Raw genomic sequence first — 18,939 nt, forward strand, 5'->3', positions numbered from 1 at the left:
CCCTCCCCACAAGGAAGGGCAGTGCCCCAAAGCATTATGGTCATTGTAGTAATGCAGCAGTCCAGTCAAACCCCAGTCAAACACACAGACTTCTATATTTTTCTGGCCATAGGGTGCAAATTTCAAATTTTGCTACTGTTATCTACTACACATATTATTAACATTGAGTGACTGTAAGTTCTTCCAGGGGTGAAATGCTCCTTTAAATACAGTACTTGAGTAAATGTACTTTGTTACTTTACACCACTGCTGCTCACCCTGGAAGTGTCCGTGCAGCCAGCTCCACCGCCTCCTGAAGCTCCTCCCACGCCCGTAACTCCTCCTCCTCCTGCGACACCACCAGCTCCACCTGGTGTAGTGACCCCTCCTCCGCCTCCGCCTCCTCCTCCTCCTCCGCTGCCCGGAGCCCCCCCGCCTGCCCCTCCTCCTCCTCCTCCTCCCCCCACGGCCCCTAGCGCGGCCGCTTCCAAGCGTCCGAAGGGCCCCTTGGAGGAGGCCATGTGCTGCCGGCACAGGTCCTTGTTGTTAAGATGATGAGAGAGAGAGAAACAGGAAAAAAAGTATTTTTGGGGTGAACTATCCCTTTAAACTTTAAAGGGATAGTTCACCAATCCTATCGATTTAGTCACCCCATGGAGACTTGAATTCATGGAAAAAAAATTCCACACTCCACACAAAAAAAATAATATTTTCTACTTTGGCTATTCAAAAATAGCAGATCTACAAGCTCGTAGCGCGGCACCGAGTGCCGCGCTACGAGCGCCGCGCTACGAGCTTGTAGATCTGCCATTTTTGAAAAATCGTGAAAATGTGTTGCAAATCTTATGAACAGATATTGTTTTTAACTTTATTCTTTGCTTCTGGGGGGGTCCCTGGAACGTCATATTTTGAGATGGGGGTCGGCGGCCAAATACATATAATTCTGGGGGGTCCTTGACATGAAAAGGTTTGAGAACCACTGATATAGAACCATACGTATTTTTCAGAAAACTGTTAGGATTTAGAAAACATTTTGTAGAACCGGCGTCAGGTCTTAATGGGTTAAATCCTGTCACGCCCTTTCTCCTTATCTAATCACTCATCATGTACGTGCAGGTACACCCCGTGGAGACTTGAATTCATGGATATTTTTTTAGTTTTTGTCGCATTCCTAAGCCAATGATTTCATGACCGGCGGATCGGTATAGGCAGCGGTTCCGGTAGGAGACACAAAGGAGACTCTTTGTGTCTCCTACCGGAACCGCTGCGCGTTTATCAAATTATTGGCGAGTGGTACGGTACAGAAATTCCATAACTCCATAACGGATCCGCCACAGTTAAAGAAAATAGCAGATCTACAAGCTCACAATGTGTCGCATCGCGAGGCAAAGTATAATATTTGCCTCCGAGATGTAGTGGAGTAGAAGTAAAAGTACTGCAAATTGGAAATACTCCAGTGAAGTAAAAAAAAAAAATCTCAAAATTGTACTTAAAGGGCTATTTCACTTTCAAAAAAACTTTGGGTCATTTTAATGTCTACTCAGGCTTTTGTGAGCACCCCGGACCGTTTTTAAGTTGCTTGATTCAGTATTTAGATATTTGATATTCATTGTATCAGACACGCCCCCTTCCCATACAAACCCATTGTAACTTCAAACTCCATTTTAACCATGTTAGATTCATCAAAAACACCCGTCCTTGGTTCTGGTGACTCACCCTGCCCTCCTAATACGCGAGGGGGCCGTGTTTTTTTGATATTTTTTTTCATTTCAAGTGAAATATCCCTTTAACCCATTAAGACCTGAGGCCGCTTCTAAACATTTTCAAAATCCTAAAAAAAAATATATATATTTTAAAAATAATTTTCACGATTTTTCACAAATAGCAGATCTACAAGCTCATAGCGCGGCACTCGGTGCCGCGCTATGAGCTTGTATATCTGCTATTTTTGAATAGCCTAAAGAAATCTAAAAGTGACACAGATGCGTCCCAGGTATTAATGGGTTAAGTAGAGTACTTGAGTAAATGTACTTATTTACTTTACACTACTGGTAAACACACGCACACACACACACAAACACACGCACACACACACACACACACACACCTGGTACTCCTGGTGAGAGATGGGGCCTCCCTCGGGACCCAGGCCCAGCTTCTGTGCCGCGAGGCGGTGGGCGTGGTGCCGCAGGCAGGTGATGGTCATGGCCGCCACCAGGACTCCGCCCACGCAGGCTACGGCCACCAGCGTGGCGGTCGCCCAACGGGAGCCCCGGTGAGGAACCCGCGTTGCCAGGGGCAACGCCTTGGCGTCGTTCCTCTGTGGTGTGTGTGTGTGTGTGTGTGTGTGTGTGTGTGTGTGTGTGTGTGTGTGTGTGTGTGCGAGAGAACAGAGAGAGAGAGGAGAGGCAATAAGAGAGACAGCACCAGAGGAGAGAAATAAGCAGGGGTGTAAAAAGTAATCACCTTTTTTTACTTAAAGTTATCATGACATTCATTTTCACTTTTTTTATTTTCAATGTTTTATTTGGGGTTTTATGACCTCAATTACACCCAAAAAACCTGAACTTAGAACATTCAGTGGATTTTCTGTGGTCTGGGGTTTTCTGAATAATTAGGCTGAAAAGTAATCTGAGCTTGGCCCTTCGACAGTGAGGTCACAGTCGATTAATCCCGCCCACTCTCCTCCTCGCCCCTATCCTTTCCTTTGGGGGGGGGGCGGAGCAGAGGCGATGATTGACAGGCAAAATCCCTCACCAGCGACACCCGCAGGCAAAGATTTCTTTTTTCATTGCAGTTGAAAAGGCTTTAGAAATGTGAGAGAAAAACACCTGCCATGGATCACTGGAATGGAATTTTCACTTAAAACTTTTTGTACACTTTTGAAGGACCAGGACAAAGACTTTGAATGTGGTGTAAAAGTGAATGTCATTAAACCTTTAAGTAAAAGTATCAATACTGCAAGGTAGAACTACTTTGTTACTAAGTAAAAGTCCGGAATTCTAAATGTACTTGAGTAAAAGTACAAAAGTATTGGTATCAAAATGTACTTAAAGTACCAAAAGTAGAAAGTACTCATTATGCAGAATGTCCCATTTCACAAGTTTTCAAATGTATAAAATGTATAAAAAATCTTATAGAATCTTATAAAAATAGCAGATCTACAAGCTCACAATGCGTCGCGTCGCTATTTTCAAATGGCCGAAATGTATACTGTATAGGGCTGAAGTGGTTAATGTATGTTTTGTAATAATAATACAAATCTGCAAAGTAACTAAAGTTTTCAAATAATTGTAGCGGAGTAAAAGTGCAATATTTGCCTCTGAGATGTAGTGGAGTAGAAGTAAAAGTACTGAAAATTGGAAATACTCCAGTAAAGTACAAATACCCCAAAATTGTACTTAAGTACAGTACTTAAGTGAATGTACTTAGTTACTTTACACCACTGGAAATAAGCAGGGGTCATCAACATGTCCGTACACAGACAAATGTGTCCGTGGCAAAACGTGTCTATGTCCGTGGTCCATTTTTATTTTTAGCAGGAAAAGATAAAAAAAAAACTGAGCTGTTCAGGTGGTTCTATCTGCTACAAAAGCAAAGGAGGGCAGAAACGTTTTCAGCAAAGTAAAGCTTGTTGAAAAAGAGTTTCACCGTTGAAAGTGTTTGAAAGTGTCCAAAAAATAACAATATATAACTATAATAACACTCCACAATCATAATCCATGGAAACCCTGGATCCACAGGATCCCTGGATCCACAGCATCAGACCTCCAGCTTAGCAGTTTGCTCAAAGTTAGGCGCCCGTGCACGAAACTAGTTGTGACACTGCATTCCTTTAAATCCTGTCATGCCCTTTCTCCTTATCTAATCACTCATCATGTACGTGCAGGTACACGATGGTTTTGACTCCTTACCAAACCAAAAAAAATAGTTTTGGTTTGGTTAAGGTAGAACTGGTAGAACTTGATCTCCTCCTGACCTCTAACACAGTCCTCTGAAAAGCCAGCAATCTCTATAATAACCATATGACACGCATCTAAATGTCCCTTTGCTCGTGTAACGTGTGATGGAAGCACTAACTGTACTGATATGACCCAATTATTGAAATATCCCAAATATGGAATAGACTTTCACCATGCCACATTTAATGCCTGTCTTAGCCAATAGCCACCTGCCAGTCTTAAGGTTTTCTTCAGAATAGATTACCTCTTTAGCACCTGACATCCCCATTTTGGTCATGTCATTATAGGCTAAGTAAATAAATAATTAGACAATTTCTGTTTAAAAAAAAAAAAACTGATCTACAAGCTCTCAACATGTCATGATGTAATGTGTTGTGTGTGTTTTTTTTAAAACGTATATTTATTTGTGGCTCAGTGGTTAGCACATTGGCATAGACACTATGGCATATTAGGAGTTCATTATGTATTTATGGTCAAATTATTGATCACTTATTTCGTATGTCTGCAAAAATTCAATATTGACGAGAATGTCCATCGCAAGCTGGCATGGTGATGACCCCTGCTAGTAACTAAAGTTTTCAAATAATTGTAGTGGAGTAAAAATACAATATTTGTCTCTCAGATGTAGTGGGGTAGAAGCAAAAGTACTGAAAATTGGAAATACTCCAGTAAAGTAAAAATGCCTCATGGTTACTAAGTAGTACTTGAGTAACTGTACTTAGTTACTTTACACCACTGACAATGGTTCATTCGTTCATACATTGGGAGGTGAAGCGGCGAACAGTCGACGCCGGCGTCCTCTCTTCCCACATTCACACACCAAGCAAGCTAGCGCCGACCGACTCATCGGAAGGCAATGTAGGGCTCGTGTCTTGCCCAAGGACACATCCACATGTGGACAAGGAGGAGCCGGGATTCGAACCGCCGACCTACGGATCATGGGACGACCTGCTCTACCCCCTGAGCCACATGCCTGAGTAGGCCTATGCTTACTGTGTTTGCTCTACAAACCTCTCCAACTCCTGTCTGGAGAATCTTCAGGCCTGATTCAGATTCCAGGAAGTTCCTCTCTGCAACTGTGTGAAAAAACATAAATCGTTACTAATAGTGGAGGCGTTTCGTGCCATATTTTGATGGAATCGTGCACTTTACGATAAAAGCATGAAATTTGGCACACAGTTAGGGCATGCCATAAGGAACATTTTTGGCTTTAGGGCCATCGCAGATTTGTCCTGTGGTAACCACCTGCTGTCATTTTACCATTAACTCAGGTGCTAGACCACCTAGGAACTTGATTCTGGTGACTAATCCTACATTTTCAAGGATGAGGAATACAGTGGTCAGGCGATGGTTGCAGCCCCTGAACTCCCATCCCCAGGTGAATGGGGGTGGAAGAGGAAGGAGACAGGAAATACAAATAATTTAATCCACTTCTTTACACTTGTAAACCTGTGATCTGACAATAAAGCTGATTCTAATTTTGACAGGAGGATGGGAAGTGCACTGGACCACACAGAAGCGAGCCTGGCCTGTCGGGAACTCCTCCACTGTGGTTGCAAAAGGGGATGCAGTGGACAATGCAGATGTGTTAAGGCAGCACTTCAGTGTACTGCTCTTTGCTACTGTGGTGGACTGTGCAACTAACATTGTGTAGATTATCTGGCTTTATTGAATAGACCCTTAACAGACGACGTCACACTGATAAGAACCAGTATGCGTGGAACCAGTATGCACGCAATGAAACCCATTCTATCAGGTCTCGCTAGGACGCACCTCACTAGCCAACACACAAGAGGGGGTTGGGGTGTGCTGAAATCAGCGCACCCCAAAACAACAGGTTGAGAATTGATTGCGTGAAACAATCACCTGTGCGTCTAGTCTCAATGTTGGTAAACAAATAATTGGTCTATATGCCATTAGGCTATGACAAATCTGTAATGGCCCTATAGCCAAAAATATTCCTTATGGCATGCCCTAACTGTGTGCCAAATGTCATGCTTTTATCGTAAAGTGCACGATTTTTGCCTGAAACGGCCGGACTATAAGTTACTGAGAACAAATAAGACACGGGCATGCTATTACAACAACACTAGAACAGGTGGCCCAAATTTTTATACTCAGTGCTCAGAATGCAGTTGAACCCTTCACATTTTAGTTATTAATAGCCCCATTAAGTACCTCTCACTCCGCTATACAGCTCCGAGATGAGGTAAATGGTGCATTTATATAGCCGGCACAAAATATTTTAGGTCAGGGACAAAACTACCAGTTTAAATCGCTTATTTAGTCAGCCTGTGGCCATGTTTCCCATTGTAGCCGAACCGGGAGCAGTACTGGCAGCGGACGTAGGGGGGTTTTCCGGGTTGAATGGGAAACATGGCCACAGGCTGACTAAATAAGTATTTAGTCAGTAAATATAATATTTTGTGCCGGACCAAACCTTAAACATCTGTACGCTCTGGAATCTACCATTAGTTTTTGGATACGATGTTGACAAAAGCGGAGCCTTTGCGGCCGTTCCACCGATTCTGGGAGACCTCGGCATAGTACCTCATCTCGGAGCTGTATAGCGGAGTGAGAGGTACTTAATGGGGCTAAGTTATTAACTACGTATTGGTTTTAACCCATTTCGACCTGAGGCCGATTCTACAAATGCCTTCTAAACCAGCGGTTCTCACACTTGGAAAAATAGCAGATGTTCAAGCTCGCAGCTTGTATATCTGCTATTTTTTTTAATAGCCAAGGCTAAAATCTAAAATGACACAGATGCTTTCCTGGTTGTAATGGGTTAACAAACAGTTATAATTATGTAAAATGCTATGAAAATGTACGCAAATTGCCTACTGTCTATGTATAGTCTATTTAATCTAGATGGTCTACGAACAGACAAGCAAGTAGAGACCTGTTGGACACTTTTTCATCATTGGCTGTCCTTTAAGCCAATGGGGAGACTTCCCCATACTCTGAAAGGCGGTCGTCCTCCCATGCTATGGCATCATAACACTACTAGACACGCCTGGCTGCCAGTGTTGCCAGGTCTGCTTATTATAAGCCATTATAAGTTGCTTGTTTTTGCAGCATGCTGGTATAATATGACTGTCATGTTTCTTGTTTAAAAAAAAAAAACGTTTGTAGAATTATGAAAAAGGAAATTCCTCGTTCACAATAACACGTACGTGCTTTCCCAGCAATGGACTCGGCTGTCTGGTTCTGTGGGTTCGGGCGGACGCTAAAGGTGACCGCCGGGCCGACCACACTGCAGGAGAGAACACCCACACACACACACACACACACACACACACGTGGAAAAAATACCCAAATGTTTTACTTAAGTGAAGTGAATACAACATTGTAAAAAAATACTCTGTTACAAGTAAAAGTCTGTTATTCAAAATGTACTTGAGTAAAGGTACTAAAGTATCGGCATCAAAATATACTTAAAGTACCAAAAGTAAAAGTACTCACTGTGCAGAATGTCCCATTTCACAAGTTCAAAATGTATGAAAAAATATTTTGAAAATAGCCGATCTACAAGCTCACAATGCGTCGCATCGCGACGCATTGTGAGCTTGTAGATCTGCTATTTTCAAATGGCCGAAATATATATAGAGCTGAAGTTGTTAATGTATGTTTTGTAATCATAATCTAAACCTACAAAGTAACTAGTAACTAAAGTTTTCATATAATTGTAGTGGAGTAAAAGTACAATATTTTCCTCTGAGATGTAGTGGAGTAAAAGTACAATATTTTCCTCTGAGATGTAGTGGAGTAGAAGTAAAAGTATAGAAAATTGTGAATACTGAAGAAAGTAAAAAGTACCTCAAAATTTTACTCAAGTACAGTACTTGAGTACATGTACTTAGTTACTTTACACCACTGCACACACACACACACACACACACACACCGGACGTCGCACAAGTATGAACCCATACGCAGCCTCGTATAGAAGAGATGGAGACCAGTGACAGGACTATTTGTCACAGATACTGTCAGGGTCAGTGACGAGACCTCTGGAGGTCCCTTGTCGACGGCCTACTATACCCTAGTAAGCAGTGGCGTAACGGAGGGGTAGCAAGCGATGCGGTGCGGGGGGGCCACCAGCAGGGGGGGCCCCGCCTGCGCTGATACAAATATTTTTACAGCAAAAAAAAAGAAAAAAGTTGATTTACATTGGTCAAATAGAACCGAATTAGACCCGAATTAGACCGAATTAGACCCAAAAATTTTTGCGACGCGCCCCGCGATTCTGCATTACGCCACTGCTAAGGGTGTCAGGCATAATAAAATGAAGTGACTGTCTAAAGTGGGGGTCTCTGTCTGTCGTACCTGATGTTGAGGAAAGCAGAGGTGGGGAGGTGAATCCTCTCTCCTAGGAGGTGTAGTAGACGCACGCCATCGTTCCAACCGAGGGGGCTGGTGGGGAAATAATACACATATTCATGCCGACAGTGGTGGAAGAAGTACTCGGATATATTACTTACATGTTAATTGAGTGAAAGTACAAAAGTTATTGGCATCAAAATATACTTAAAGCACCAAAAGTAAAAGTACTAAAATGTTTGAAAATAGCAGATCTGCAAGCTCACAACGCATCGCAACGCTATTTCCAAATGGCCGAAATGTATATAGAGCGTCGCAGTTCCCGCCCACTTCCTGTTTTTTTTGGTGCCGGAAGAAAAAACTCAATGCATTTTTCCATTGACATTTCCAAAAATATTTATATCTATTAATTTAAGCCTCGAATCAAGCCATCATGACATGACATGAATCATGACCATAAAACGTTTTTTTCTGTGATTTTTTTTTATTTTATATTTAATTATATGATATACTATATTTAATAAATACCCTTTGTTTTGCCGTTTTCAACAAAAAAAAAATCACAGAATCAAACGTTTATGGTCATGATTCATGTCATGTCATGATGGCTTGATTCGAGGCTTAAATTAATAGATATAAATATTTTTGGAAATGTCAATGGAAAAATGCATTGAGTTTTTTCTTCCGGCACCAAAAAAAACAGGAAGTGGGCGGGAACTGTGACGCTCTATAGGGCTGAAGTGGTTAATGTATGTTTTGTAATAATAATCAAAATCGACAAAGTAACTGAAGTTTTCAAATAATTGTAGTGGAGTAAAAGTACAATATTTGCATCCGATATGTAGTGGAGTAGAAGACAAAGTATTGGAAATTGGAAATACTCAAGTAAAGTACAAATACCTCAAAATTGTACTTAACCCATTAAGACCTTTTTAGATTTGAGCTAAAAAGCATTATTTTACACTTTGGCTATCCAAAAATAGCAGATATACAAGCTCATAAGCGGCACCGAGTGCCACGCTATGAGCTTGTAGATCTGCTATTTTTGAAAAATCGTGAAAATGTGTGCAAACCTTTGTATATATATTCTTTTAAAGCGAACATTTGTAACTCAAATCTTTGCTTCTGGGGGGTCCCTGGAACAACATATTTTGAGATGGGGGTCCGCGGCCCAAATACATATCGTTTTGGGTGGTCCTTGACATGAAAAAGATTGAGAACCACTGACATAGTAACATGAGTTTTTTCAAAAAACAGATTTAGAAGACATTTTGTAGAATCGGAACCTCAAGGCCTTAGTACTTAAGTAAATGTACTTAGTTACTTTACACCACTGGAACACATCCACTCAGCTCGGCTCACCCCTGGTCGGTGACGACGTAGCCGACGGGGTCGCGCGTCGCGGACACCTCGCCGTTTGCGCCGTCCGAGTCGGGCGGCAGCTCCTTCCGTCCCGGTTTCGCCTCCTCCGGGGCCGGAGGAGGCGCGGCGGCGGGTCTCGTCTCCTTCCGGACCCCCCGGGGGTCCCCCGCGGCGGGTGCCTTGACCAGAGAAGAGGAAGGGGCCAGGGGAACCGCCGCCGGATCTTTCCTGTAGGTCATGGAACCCTCCGTGACCTGAAGGTGAAATGAAAGGTCAGATATGAATACATTTAGTTTTTTTTTTGTTTTGTTAGTTAGTTCAGTGGTTCTCAACCAGTGGTCCGGGGACCACCAGTGGTCCTTGAGGGTTCCAGGTGGTCCCCAGCTAAATGATGGAAGAGTTGGTAACCAAATGGACCCTTATAGATCTTTAACTCTTGAGAGTGTAACATGAAACCAAAAGGACCCTTATAGATCTTTAACTCTCGAGTATAAAATTAAACCAAAAGGACCCTTATAGATCTTTAACTCTCGAGTATAAAATTAAACCAAAAGGACCCTTATAGATCTTTAACTCTTGAGAGTGTTATAGATCTTTAACTCTTGAGAGTGTAAAATTAAACCAAATGGACCCTTATAGATCTTTAACTCTTGAGAGTGTTATAGATCTTTAACTCTTGAGAGTGTAAAATGAAACCAAAAGGACCCTTATAGATCTTTAACTCTTGAGAGTGTAAAATGAAACCAAAAGGACCCTTATAGATCTTTAACTCTTGAGAGCGTAAAATGAAACCAAATGGACCCTTACGGGTCCATTTGGTTTCATTTTACGCTCTCAAGAGTTAAATGATTGTTAAACATCTGCATTACTTAATTTACAAGAGGTCTTACACAATTAGACAATGTAGAAGAATTGTTATTTTGTTCAACGTTTGCCTGTTGTCTCTCCTAATGGTACCAACATCAACACAGCATGGGTGGAATTGTGGACAAAATCTTATCCAACGATAACAAAATATTTAAAGTTTTTGGTCTGAGAGGCTAAATCTCATCCAACGGTTGTTATGTGGCTCAAATGAAGAATAAATAATGGACCTTGATATAAAAAGGGTTGAAAACCACTGAGTTAGTTAGTTAGTTGGTTGGTTGGTCAGTTAGTTAGTATTATTAAATTCAAATAAACGCTAAAACTCATGTCTGAACTGTACTTTCCGTTGTACTTTCTTTTGTTTTATTCATTTTTTTGTGACTTGTATGCCTTTATTGATATGATAGGATAGTAGGCTGACAGGAGGGTGACATGCAGCAAAGGCCGTCGGGATCGGGACTCGAACCCGCAACGCTCTGTCAGGCTATGCTTTAGAGCAGCGCTACTCAACCCGCGGCCCGCGGGCCGCATGCGGCCCGATCGCAGCGTCTTGGCGGCCCCCTCATGGTAAAAAAAAAAAAAAAAAAAAAAGCACAGGATAAAAATCCTGGAAATATACATTTCCGTTCAAATATATGGGTTGCTAAAACATTTTTCAAAAACAAACAGACAGACATACATACAGGTGCGTCAATTGTTACAGGTATAATGCATAGTTTTCTATGCATTTCGGGTTTTTGGGGGGGTTTGACCCTCAATTTTTTCCGGCCGCGCGGCTTTGCCGCGCGCCCAGGTTAGGTGTCTGCCACTGGACATACACACAACACAAAATAAACTGGTACAGTGAAAAGAATATGATGTCAAAATGTACATTTTCTTGTGTGTTACAAAATCGAAAAATCCAAAATAGGACCGTCATTTTTATGGCGGCCCCTTGGACTTTTGGTATTTTGCTGAGTGGCCCCTGAGCCATCTTAAAGGGCAAGACCACTTTGGTAGAGGTTTGGGTTGTGTAGTTACATTGTAGTTGACTTACATTGTACGATAAAACTGCTCTCAAAGTCACTCTTTTAGCACAAAAACAAACGCAAACAAAGTTGATTCAGACAATATAGAACATCACCAAACCCAGTACTGTTTTTTTCTTAAATAAAAATGTCAACTTCCTGTTGCTTAAACATTAAACATTTTTAATAAGTAGAAAACCCGGACTGGATCGGCGGATCCGGATCCAGATCTTCAAATAGTAAAATCAACAGGAAGTTGACATTTTTATTAAAAAAACAAACAGTACTGGGTTTGGTGATGCTCTATATTGTCTGAATCAGCTATGTTTGGGTTCATTTATGTGCTAAAAGATTGACTTTGAGAGCTGTTTTACCGTACAATGTAAGTCAATGAGGAGCATATTTTGAATTATCAATTTCTAATCAATGGAGCAATTATTTTTGATTTCTTGTCCACCTTTGGAGTTACATCATGGCAAGGTAACTACACAACCCAAACCTCTACAAAAGTGGTCTTATCCTTTAAGTTGAGTAGCCCTGCTTTAGAGCTTAGGTGCCTGGATCGCTACACCAGCGGTCCAGGCCTCTTTTGATTTATTGTTTGTTACTTTTTTTTCTTGCTTTATTGGTTTGCTTCCGATGAAAAATGTTGCAAATGTGTTTGATGCGATTTATGACTGAAAATCAATAAAGAAATCTTATAGACACCTATAGATACCAGAAAGGTCTCTCAGCTGGCCTAAGTTGGACATTGGAATACATGGCTCTCCTTTACTTTCATAAAAGAAGAGGATCTGAGACCTCTTTGAAGTCACGCTGATGAATGTAATCGACCGACAACTCAGTTTTGATGATGGACGTTTTCTGTTATCCTCTGATGAAGAGGCTTCAACAATTCACCATTATCCCAAGCCTATACACTGCCATCCACTGGCCATTCAGACACAAAGCAACTGTAAGCAAACTACCAGAAAATGTTATCCTTACCTTCTTTCCTGAAACAGCATTGTTCGGATATTTATCTGAATGGTAAAGACAAAATAATAATAATAGTCTGTGTGGTTATATGTCATGGAAAGAAAACTTGACAAATCTGAATATTCTAAATATTCTGAATATGTAATGATCATCATCATTATCATCAACACAATGAGACGGTAATTTTGTCGCGTCAATATACTGTATTTTCACACCAAATACCTGCTTAACATATCAGATTTATTTCTTAAAGGTCTAGTGAAATGATTTTTTTTTTTTTTTTTTTTTTTTTTACAATTTTAGAGTATATCCGTGGTCATCATATGGGCATACCTAACAATAGATGCCAAAATAATTGGGGGAACATTTTTTTTGTGAATTTTTATATCAAAAGTAAATCTTAATTACTTCCTGTGAACGAAAATGTGCTGCTTGATGACATAGATCAACTTTCATGAATATAAATTAATCTTGATTTCGTTCACCTGTGTGATTCCCCCATAACTGCATGTTCCTCCAAACACAGCTGATTTTCAAGATGACATCCAGTCGGTGCATTACTCATTTTAAACTTAATCAGCACACTAAAATATGTATCTGAAAACATTTTATTTTAGAAATAAGCAACTTGGTAACAAACATCCTGCACAGTGGCCGTCTCTGTCTCCCTTCATGGCCAGCCTGCAAGGCTACAAACACTAACACTGCACACCATGTGACATGAGTGAGGTTCTACCATGCCATAGCCTGAAGGGATGGAACCTTCCGATTGGTTTGCGAGGCCATTTCAGACTGAAACTAAAATGACTGAAAATGTCATTGCACTGGACCTTTGAATAACACACCAAAACGGCTCAAACCTTTGGTGTTCTTGTCGGTGTAGGAAGCGTCCATCTGCAGCTGTTTGAGACCAGCAGGCAGGCTGTCCAGATGCTTGAGTGCAGAGGGCAGGCTGTCCAGCTGTTTCAGTGCAGAGGGCAGGCTGTCCAGCTGTTGGGTTGGGAAGTCTTTGATGTCGTTGACGCCGTAGTGATCCAGCAGCAGGGCCAGCTTCTGCAAGGAGCCGTCTGCGGGCCACACGGGTGTTAAGTGTTAACCACTTAAACCCTATAGCTCTGGTCCACATTTTCACGATTCTTTTCCAAAAATAGCAGATCTACAAGCTCGCAGCGCGGAGCTTGTAGATCTGCTATTTTTGAATAGCCAAAGTGAAAAATAATGCTTTTTTTTTGTTGCTCAAATCAAAAAAGTGACACAGATGCGTTCCAGGTCTTAATGGGTTAAAGCATCCACAGCAGATGGCACAAATGATTTCTCGTACCCTTTTTCTGTAGTTAACGAGACCCTAAGCCTCCTGCCTGATGGTAATAGCTCAACTGATTAGTGAAGACGGTGGGTAGAGTCATTATAAACCTCCATTATTATCATTGTTAATTATTCATTGTATTTATTGAATCAGTTTTGATTCAATGAGGGCTTTGTTGTTGTTGTTCAGTGTGATGTATGCTGACAGTGGGTGAGTATAGGATCATATAACTGTCAAGTACATCGCTGAGTAGTTGAATTTTCATTATGGATGACATGATTGTGGGTTTACAGTCTCATAAAATGTGTATTATGTTCATGTCCCTCCCTCCCTCCCTCCCTCTCTCCATCTCTCTTCCTCTCTCTCCCCACTCTCTCTGTCTCTCCCCACTCTCTCTCTTCCTCTCTCTCTGTCTCTCTCCACTCTCTCTGTCTCTCTGTCTCTCTGTCTCTCCCCACTCTCTCTCTCTCTCTCTTCCTCTCTCTCTGTCTCTCTCCACTCTCTCTGTCTCTCTGTCTCTCTCCACTCTCTGTCTCTCTGTCTCTCCCCACTCTCTCACTCCCCCCCACCCCCTCTGTCTCTTTCTCCATCTCCACTCTGACCCTATATCTCTCTCTTCCTCTATCTCCCCCTCTCTGTCTGTCTGTCTGTCTGTCTGTCTGTCTGTCTGTCTGTCTGTCTGTCTGTCTGTCTCTCTCTGTCTGTCTCTCTCTCCCCCTGTCTGTCTGTCTTCTGTCTCTCTCTCTCCCCCTGTCTGTCTGTCTCTCTCTCTCTCCACCTCTCCCCTTGTCTGTCTGTCTCTCTCTCCCCTGTCTGTATGTCTGTCTCTCTCTCTCCCCCTGTCTGTCTGTCTCTCTCTCCTCATGTCTGTCTGTCTGTCTGTCTGTCTCTCTCTCCCCCTGTCTGTCTGTCTTCTGTCTCTCTCTCCCCCTGTCTGTCTGTCTGTCTCTCTCCCCCTCTCGCCTTGTCTGTCTGTCTCTCTCTCCCCTGTCTGTCTGTCTGTCTGTCTCTCTCTCCCCCTCTCCCCATGTCTGTCTGTCTGTCTGCCTCTCTCTCCCCCTGTCTGTTTGTCTGTCTGTCTGTCTTTTTGTCCGTCTCTCTCTCCCCATGTCTGTCTGTCTGTCTCTCTCTCCCCCTGTCTGTCTGTCTGTCTCTCTCTCCCCCTGTCTGTCTGTCTGTCTCTCCCCATGTCTGTCTGTCTGTCTGTCTGTCTGTCTGTCTGTCTGTCTGTCTGTCTCTCCCCATGTCTGTCTGTCTGTCTGTCTGTCTGTCTGTCTGTCTGTCTGTCTGTCTGTCTGTCTGTCTGTCTGTCTCTCCCCATGTCTGTCTGTCTGTCTGTCTGTCTGTCTGTCTGTCTGTCTGTCTGTCTGTCTCTCCCCATGTCTGCCTGTCTGTCTCCCCCCCCCCCCCCCTCACCATCCAGTGCAGCCAAAGACTCGTAGTCCTCCTGCGGCGGTGGCTTCATCTTCTTCTTCTCCGGACGCTCTTCTTCTTCTTCTTCTTCCTGCCGCTGCCTGCTGCCTGCTGCCTGCTGGGAAACGTAGTCCTCTCCGTAGTCCAGGGGGAAGTCCGGCCGCGCCGCGAAGAAATCCGAGGCGGTGGGGAGGCCGCCGGCCGCTCTGTGGTGAGAGAGGGGCTGCGTGGAGGAAGAGGAGTGGTGGAAAATAACTAAGTACATTTACTCAAGTACTGTGCTCAAGTACAATTTTGAGATATTTCTACTTTAACACATTGAATGCCAATCGCGTCGATCTACGCGAACCTATTTAAAGCCGCAGCGTGCCAGTCGCGTAGATCTACGCGAACCGCCGGTTCGCGTAGATCCCCCCCCAGGTGCACTTTCGGATTTTTTAAAATCCATTTCCGGTTCCGGTTTGAAGACCGGAAACAGAATTATTTGGGATCCGGTTTTGCCGATCACGTCGGCTCCCATTCTAAAGCGCACACTGAAACTCAATTCTCTTCCTGTAGTTTTTTCTCCTAGCATATCACTGTTTAACGTAATCCGCTCTAACTACAACCATGGAGGTCCGTTTGACACGTGTTTTTTTCTGGTAGACGCAGGGAGATCTGGGCGATGTAAACAGACCGTGCACAGCTCAATCTTAAGGATTTTAACAAGGTCTATGGCGACGTGAAAAAAACAAAAAAAAAACAATAACACGTTGGCACTGGTGAGTACATTATGAGATTAACGTCTGGCATGGAATGTGTTAATAGAGCATTTCCAATACTTTTACTTCTACTCCATTACATCTCAGAGGCAAATATTGCACTTTTTTACTCCACTGCACTTAGTTATTTGAAAACGTACTTAGTTACTACTAGTTACTTTGTAGATTTTGATTATTATTACAAAACATACATTTAACCACTTCAGCCCTTTTTAAACTTTGGCTATTTGAAAATAGCAGATCTACAAGCCCACAACGTTTTTGAACGTTGTTCAACCGCCCCAAGTTCTCCCACACAACCATCCTTCTCCGCTCTCTACACTGGCTCCCCGTAGCGGCTCGCATCCAGTTCAAAACCCTGGTGCTAGCCTATAGGGCAGTGAAAGGAACAGCTCCTTCCTACCTCCGGGCTATGGTCGATGCCTACACCCCTGCCCGACCACTTCGGTCTGCCACCTCGGGGCGACTGATTGCCTCGTCACTCAAGGGTCCTTCTGGCCGATCCACACGGTCACGACTCTTTTCTGTTCTGGCCCCACAGTGGTGGAATGAACTTCCCACTGATGTTAGGACAGCAGAGTCACTGCCCATATTTCGCCGCAGGCTGAAAACTCACCTCTTCAGGAAACACTACCCTTCCTCTCTGCCTGACCTACTTGTTGTTAACTAGTTGTACGAACGCTTGTTTTCTATTGCTGTATTGTTTATTGGATTATTGGATTGTTAATTGGATCTTGTTTAGTCGATATACTTATTTGTTTTAGCTCATGCTCATTTGATTTAGCTATTTTGTCTCATCTGTTTAAGGAAATAGGTAGCTGATATATTGCACTTTTACCTTAGCGCTAGGTATACTCCTGGTTGCTTGTTTATGCAGAAAATGCACTAAAGACTTCTGGTGATTAGTAGTTTTCGTTCCCTACCTATGTTGAATACACTTATTGTAAGTCGCTTTGGATAAAAGCGTCTGCTAAATGACTGTAATGTAATGTAATGTAATGTAATGTTTCGCAACGCAACACATTGTGGGCTTGTAGATCTGCTATTTTCAAAAGATTTTAATACACTTACACTAATACATATAAGATACCTTGTGAAACGGGACATTCACTTTTGGTACATTTTGATGCCAATACTTTTGTACTTTCACTCAAGTGAATTATGAATTCCGGGAACTTTTCACTCGCAACAGAGTGTTTCTACATTGCAGTATTGATACTTTTACTTAAGTAAAAAACAAACAAAAAAAAAAAAGTACTTTTTCCACCACTGAGGAGGATGAGGAGGAAGGGGAGGAGGAGGAGAGGAGGAAGGAGACCAGGTCCTCCAGTAGCTGCTGGTCCTGGTGGTCCACCGAGCCGGATCCTCTGGACGAGGAGCGAGGGGAGGCGAGGCGAGGGGGGTTTCTGCCGTCGTACAGGGAGTTGAGGGAACGCTCCTCTTCGTCTTGGTAGCCGAACTGCTGCTGCAAAGGAGGGACAGACGGACAAGAGGCTGTGGTTCTGTGGTTCTTTTTAACACATTCAATACGGGAACACATCTCTGTCATTTTAGATTTATTTGGCTATTCAAAACAAGACCAGGAGACCTGGTTCTGCCAGACCCAGAATGTGTCCATATATGGTCAAAAAAGGGACAAGATGGACATACTTTTATGCCCATGTATGGACGAAATGGGTCAAAGCCTCAAGTAGGCCGACCCCTTGGGTCTGGCAAATAGCAGATATACGAGCTCATAGCGCGGCACGCTATGAACTTGTAGATCAGCTATTTTTGAAAAATCTTGAAAAGTTGTGCAAATCTTTGAGTATACATATTTTTAAAGGGAAAATTTTTAACTCAAATCTTTGCTTCTGAGGGGGTCCCTGGAACAACATATTTTACAAATGTTCGCTTTAAAAAAATAAATATTCAAAGATTTGCGCACATTTTCACGATTTTTCCAAAATAGCCAAAGAAATTTAAAATGACAGAGATGCGTTCCCGGATTCAATGGGTTCATTTCAAGGATGTTTCTTTTCAGTTTGATATGCGTTAGTAGCTGCCCCCATTTTTTGCCCCCTCTGGGACCCCAATATATACAGTCCTGCAAAATCCTCAGTGTTAATTTAACTCTGAGGTTTGGTTACATTTGTACACTATCCATGTGGATCCATTAGGTTCCTAACAAGGGGCAAGCCTGACATATTTACAATGAGGCCGATACCGAATAGAGACAGTTCATATGAATGGCCTGTATGGCGTTGTTTTACCTCTGCAGGTGTCAGAAGGAATATTCTCTCATTGTAAGCGGATGGGTTTTTGACGAACTTTAGACTAGATTTTCTTACCTTAATAAAAATTGTCATAAATACTATATGCTTCCAGTCGCTAGTTTAAAGTCTCCTTTCAATCATCATGATATGCGTTTTGCTAAATTATGGTCCCATTTATTCTAAAATTGACGATAAAGTAGGCTATGCTCCAGGAGGGGCGGGATGATTTGATTGACAACCTACACAACCAATAGCATTCATTCCCCGCCCCCCGCTCTTGATTGACAAGCTACCCAACCAATAGCATTCTTTGGGGATTGTTTTCCGGTTCCCTGGTCACATGTCTGGTCTCAAGCAATAGCGTTTGAGTTCCGACGTGCCCAATGGTATATATGAAAGATGGCGGAGTGCACGTTCCTGAACAATTGGCTTCATTTACGGTCTGTAGAAACCAATGGGTGACGTCCCTTCGTCCATATTTTTGGGCGGTGTAGCCGCCCCTATAAGTGGGGTTGGGACACCTCATTAGTACACATTTGCTGTACTGTGATTGGCTCATTAGTACACCCCTAGCTGTACCGTGATTGGCTGACTCTATTGGCTGACTCTATTCAGCACTGTGATTGGCTAGCGAGACACATGATGACATTAATAACCTATAAATAGGACTATGCACTTCAAAAAAACATTATTTTTTTTAAGTGAGCTTCCATCACTGATGACCACA

At 42.6% G+C, this 18,939-nt stretch overlaps 1 protein-coding gene across 1 annotated transcript in view; it reads right to left on the reverse strand.

Annotated features, from left to right (window-relative positions):
• Window positions 1-18,939, reverse strand: part of LOC308080477 (receptor-type tyrosine-protein phosphatase-like N) — a gene marked incomplete at its 5' end in the record, with an annotated part of 69,162 nt that overhangs the window by 22,178 nt on the left and 28,045 nt on the right. Inside the window, 11 exons of the mRNA XM_080422375.1 lie at window positions 258-518; window positions 2,087-2,299; window positions 4,953-5,017; window positions 7,118-7,197; window positions 8,270-8,356; window positions 9,626-9,879; window positions 12,487-12,494; window positions 13,338-13,544; window positions 13,955-13,983; window positions 15,292-15,419; window positions 17,216-17,422. Of these exons, the coding sequence (XP_080278501.1) occupies window positions 258-518; window positions 2,087-2,299; window positions 4,953-5,017; window positions 7,118-7,197; window positions 8,270-8,356; window positions 9,626-9,879; window positions 12,487-12,494; window positions 13,338-13,544; window positions 13,955-13,983; window positions 15,292-15,419; window positions 17,216-17,422 (1,539 nt within the window). The remainder of the gene's footprint in view (window positions 1-257; window positions 519-2,086; window positions 2,300-4,952; window positions 5,018-7,117; window positions 7,198-8,269; window positions 8,357-9,625; window positions 9,880-12,486; window positions 12,495-13,337; window positions 13,545-13,954; window positions 13,984-15,291; window positions 15,420-17,215; window positions 17,423-18,939) is intronic.

The sequence above is a fragment of the Gymnoscopelus braueri genome, assembly GCF_963280865.1.
Source record: "Gymnoscopelus braueri genome assembly, chromosome: 24".
Taxonomy (NCBI): Eukaryota; Metazoa; Chordata; class Actinopteri; order Myctophiformes; family Myctophidae; genus Gymnoscopelus; species Gymnoscopelus braueri.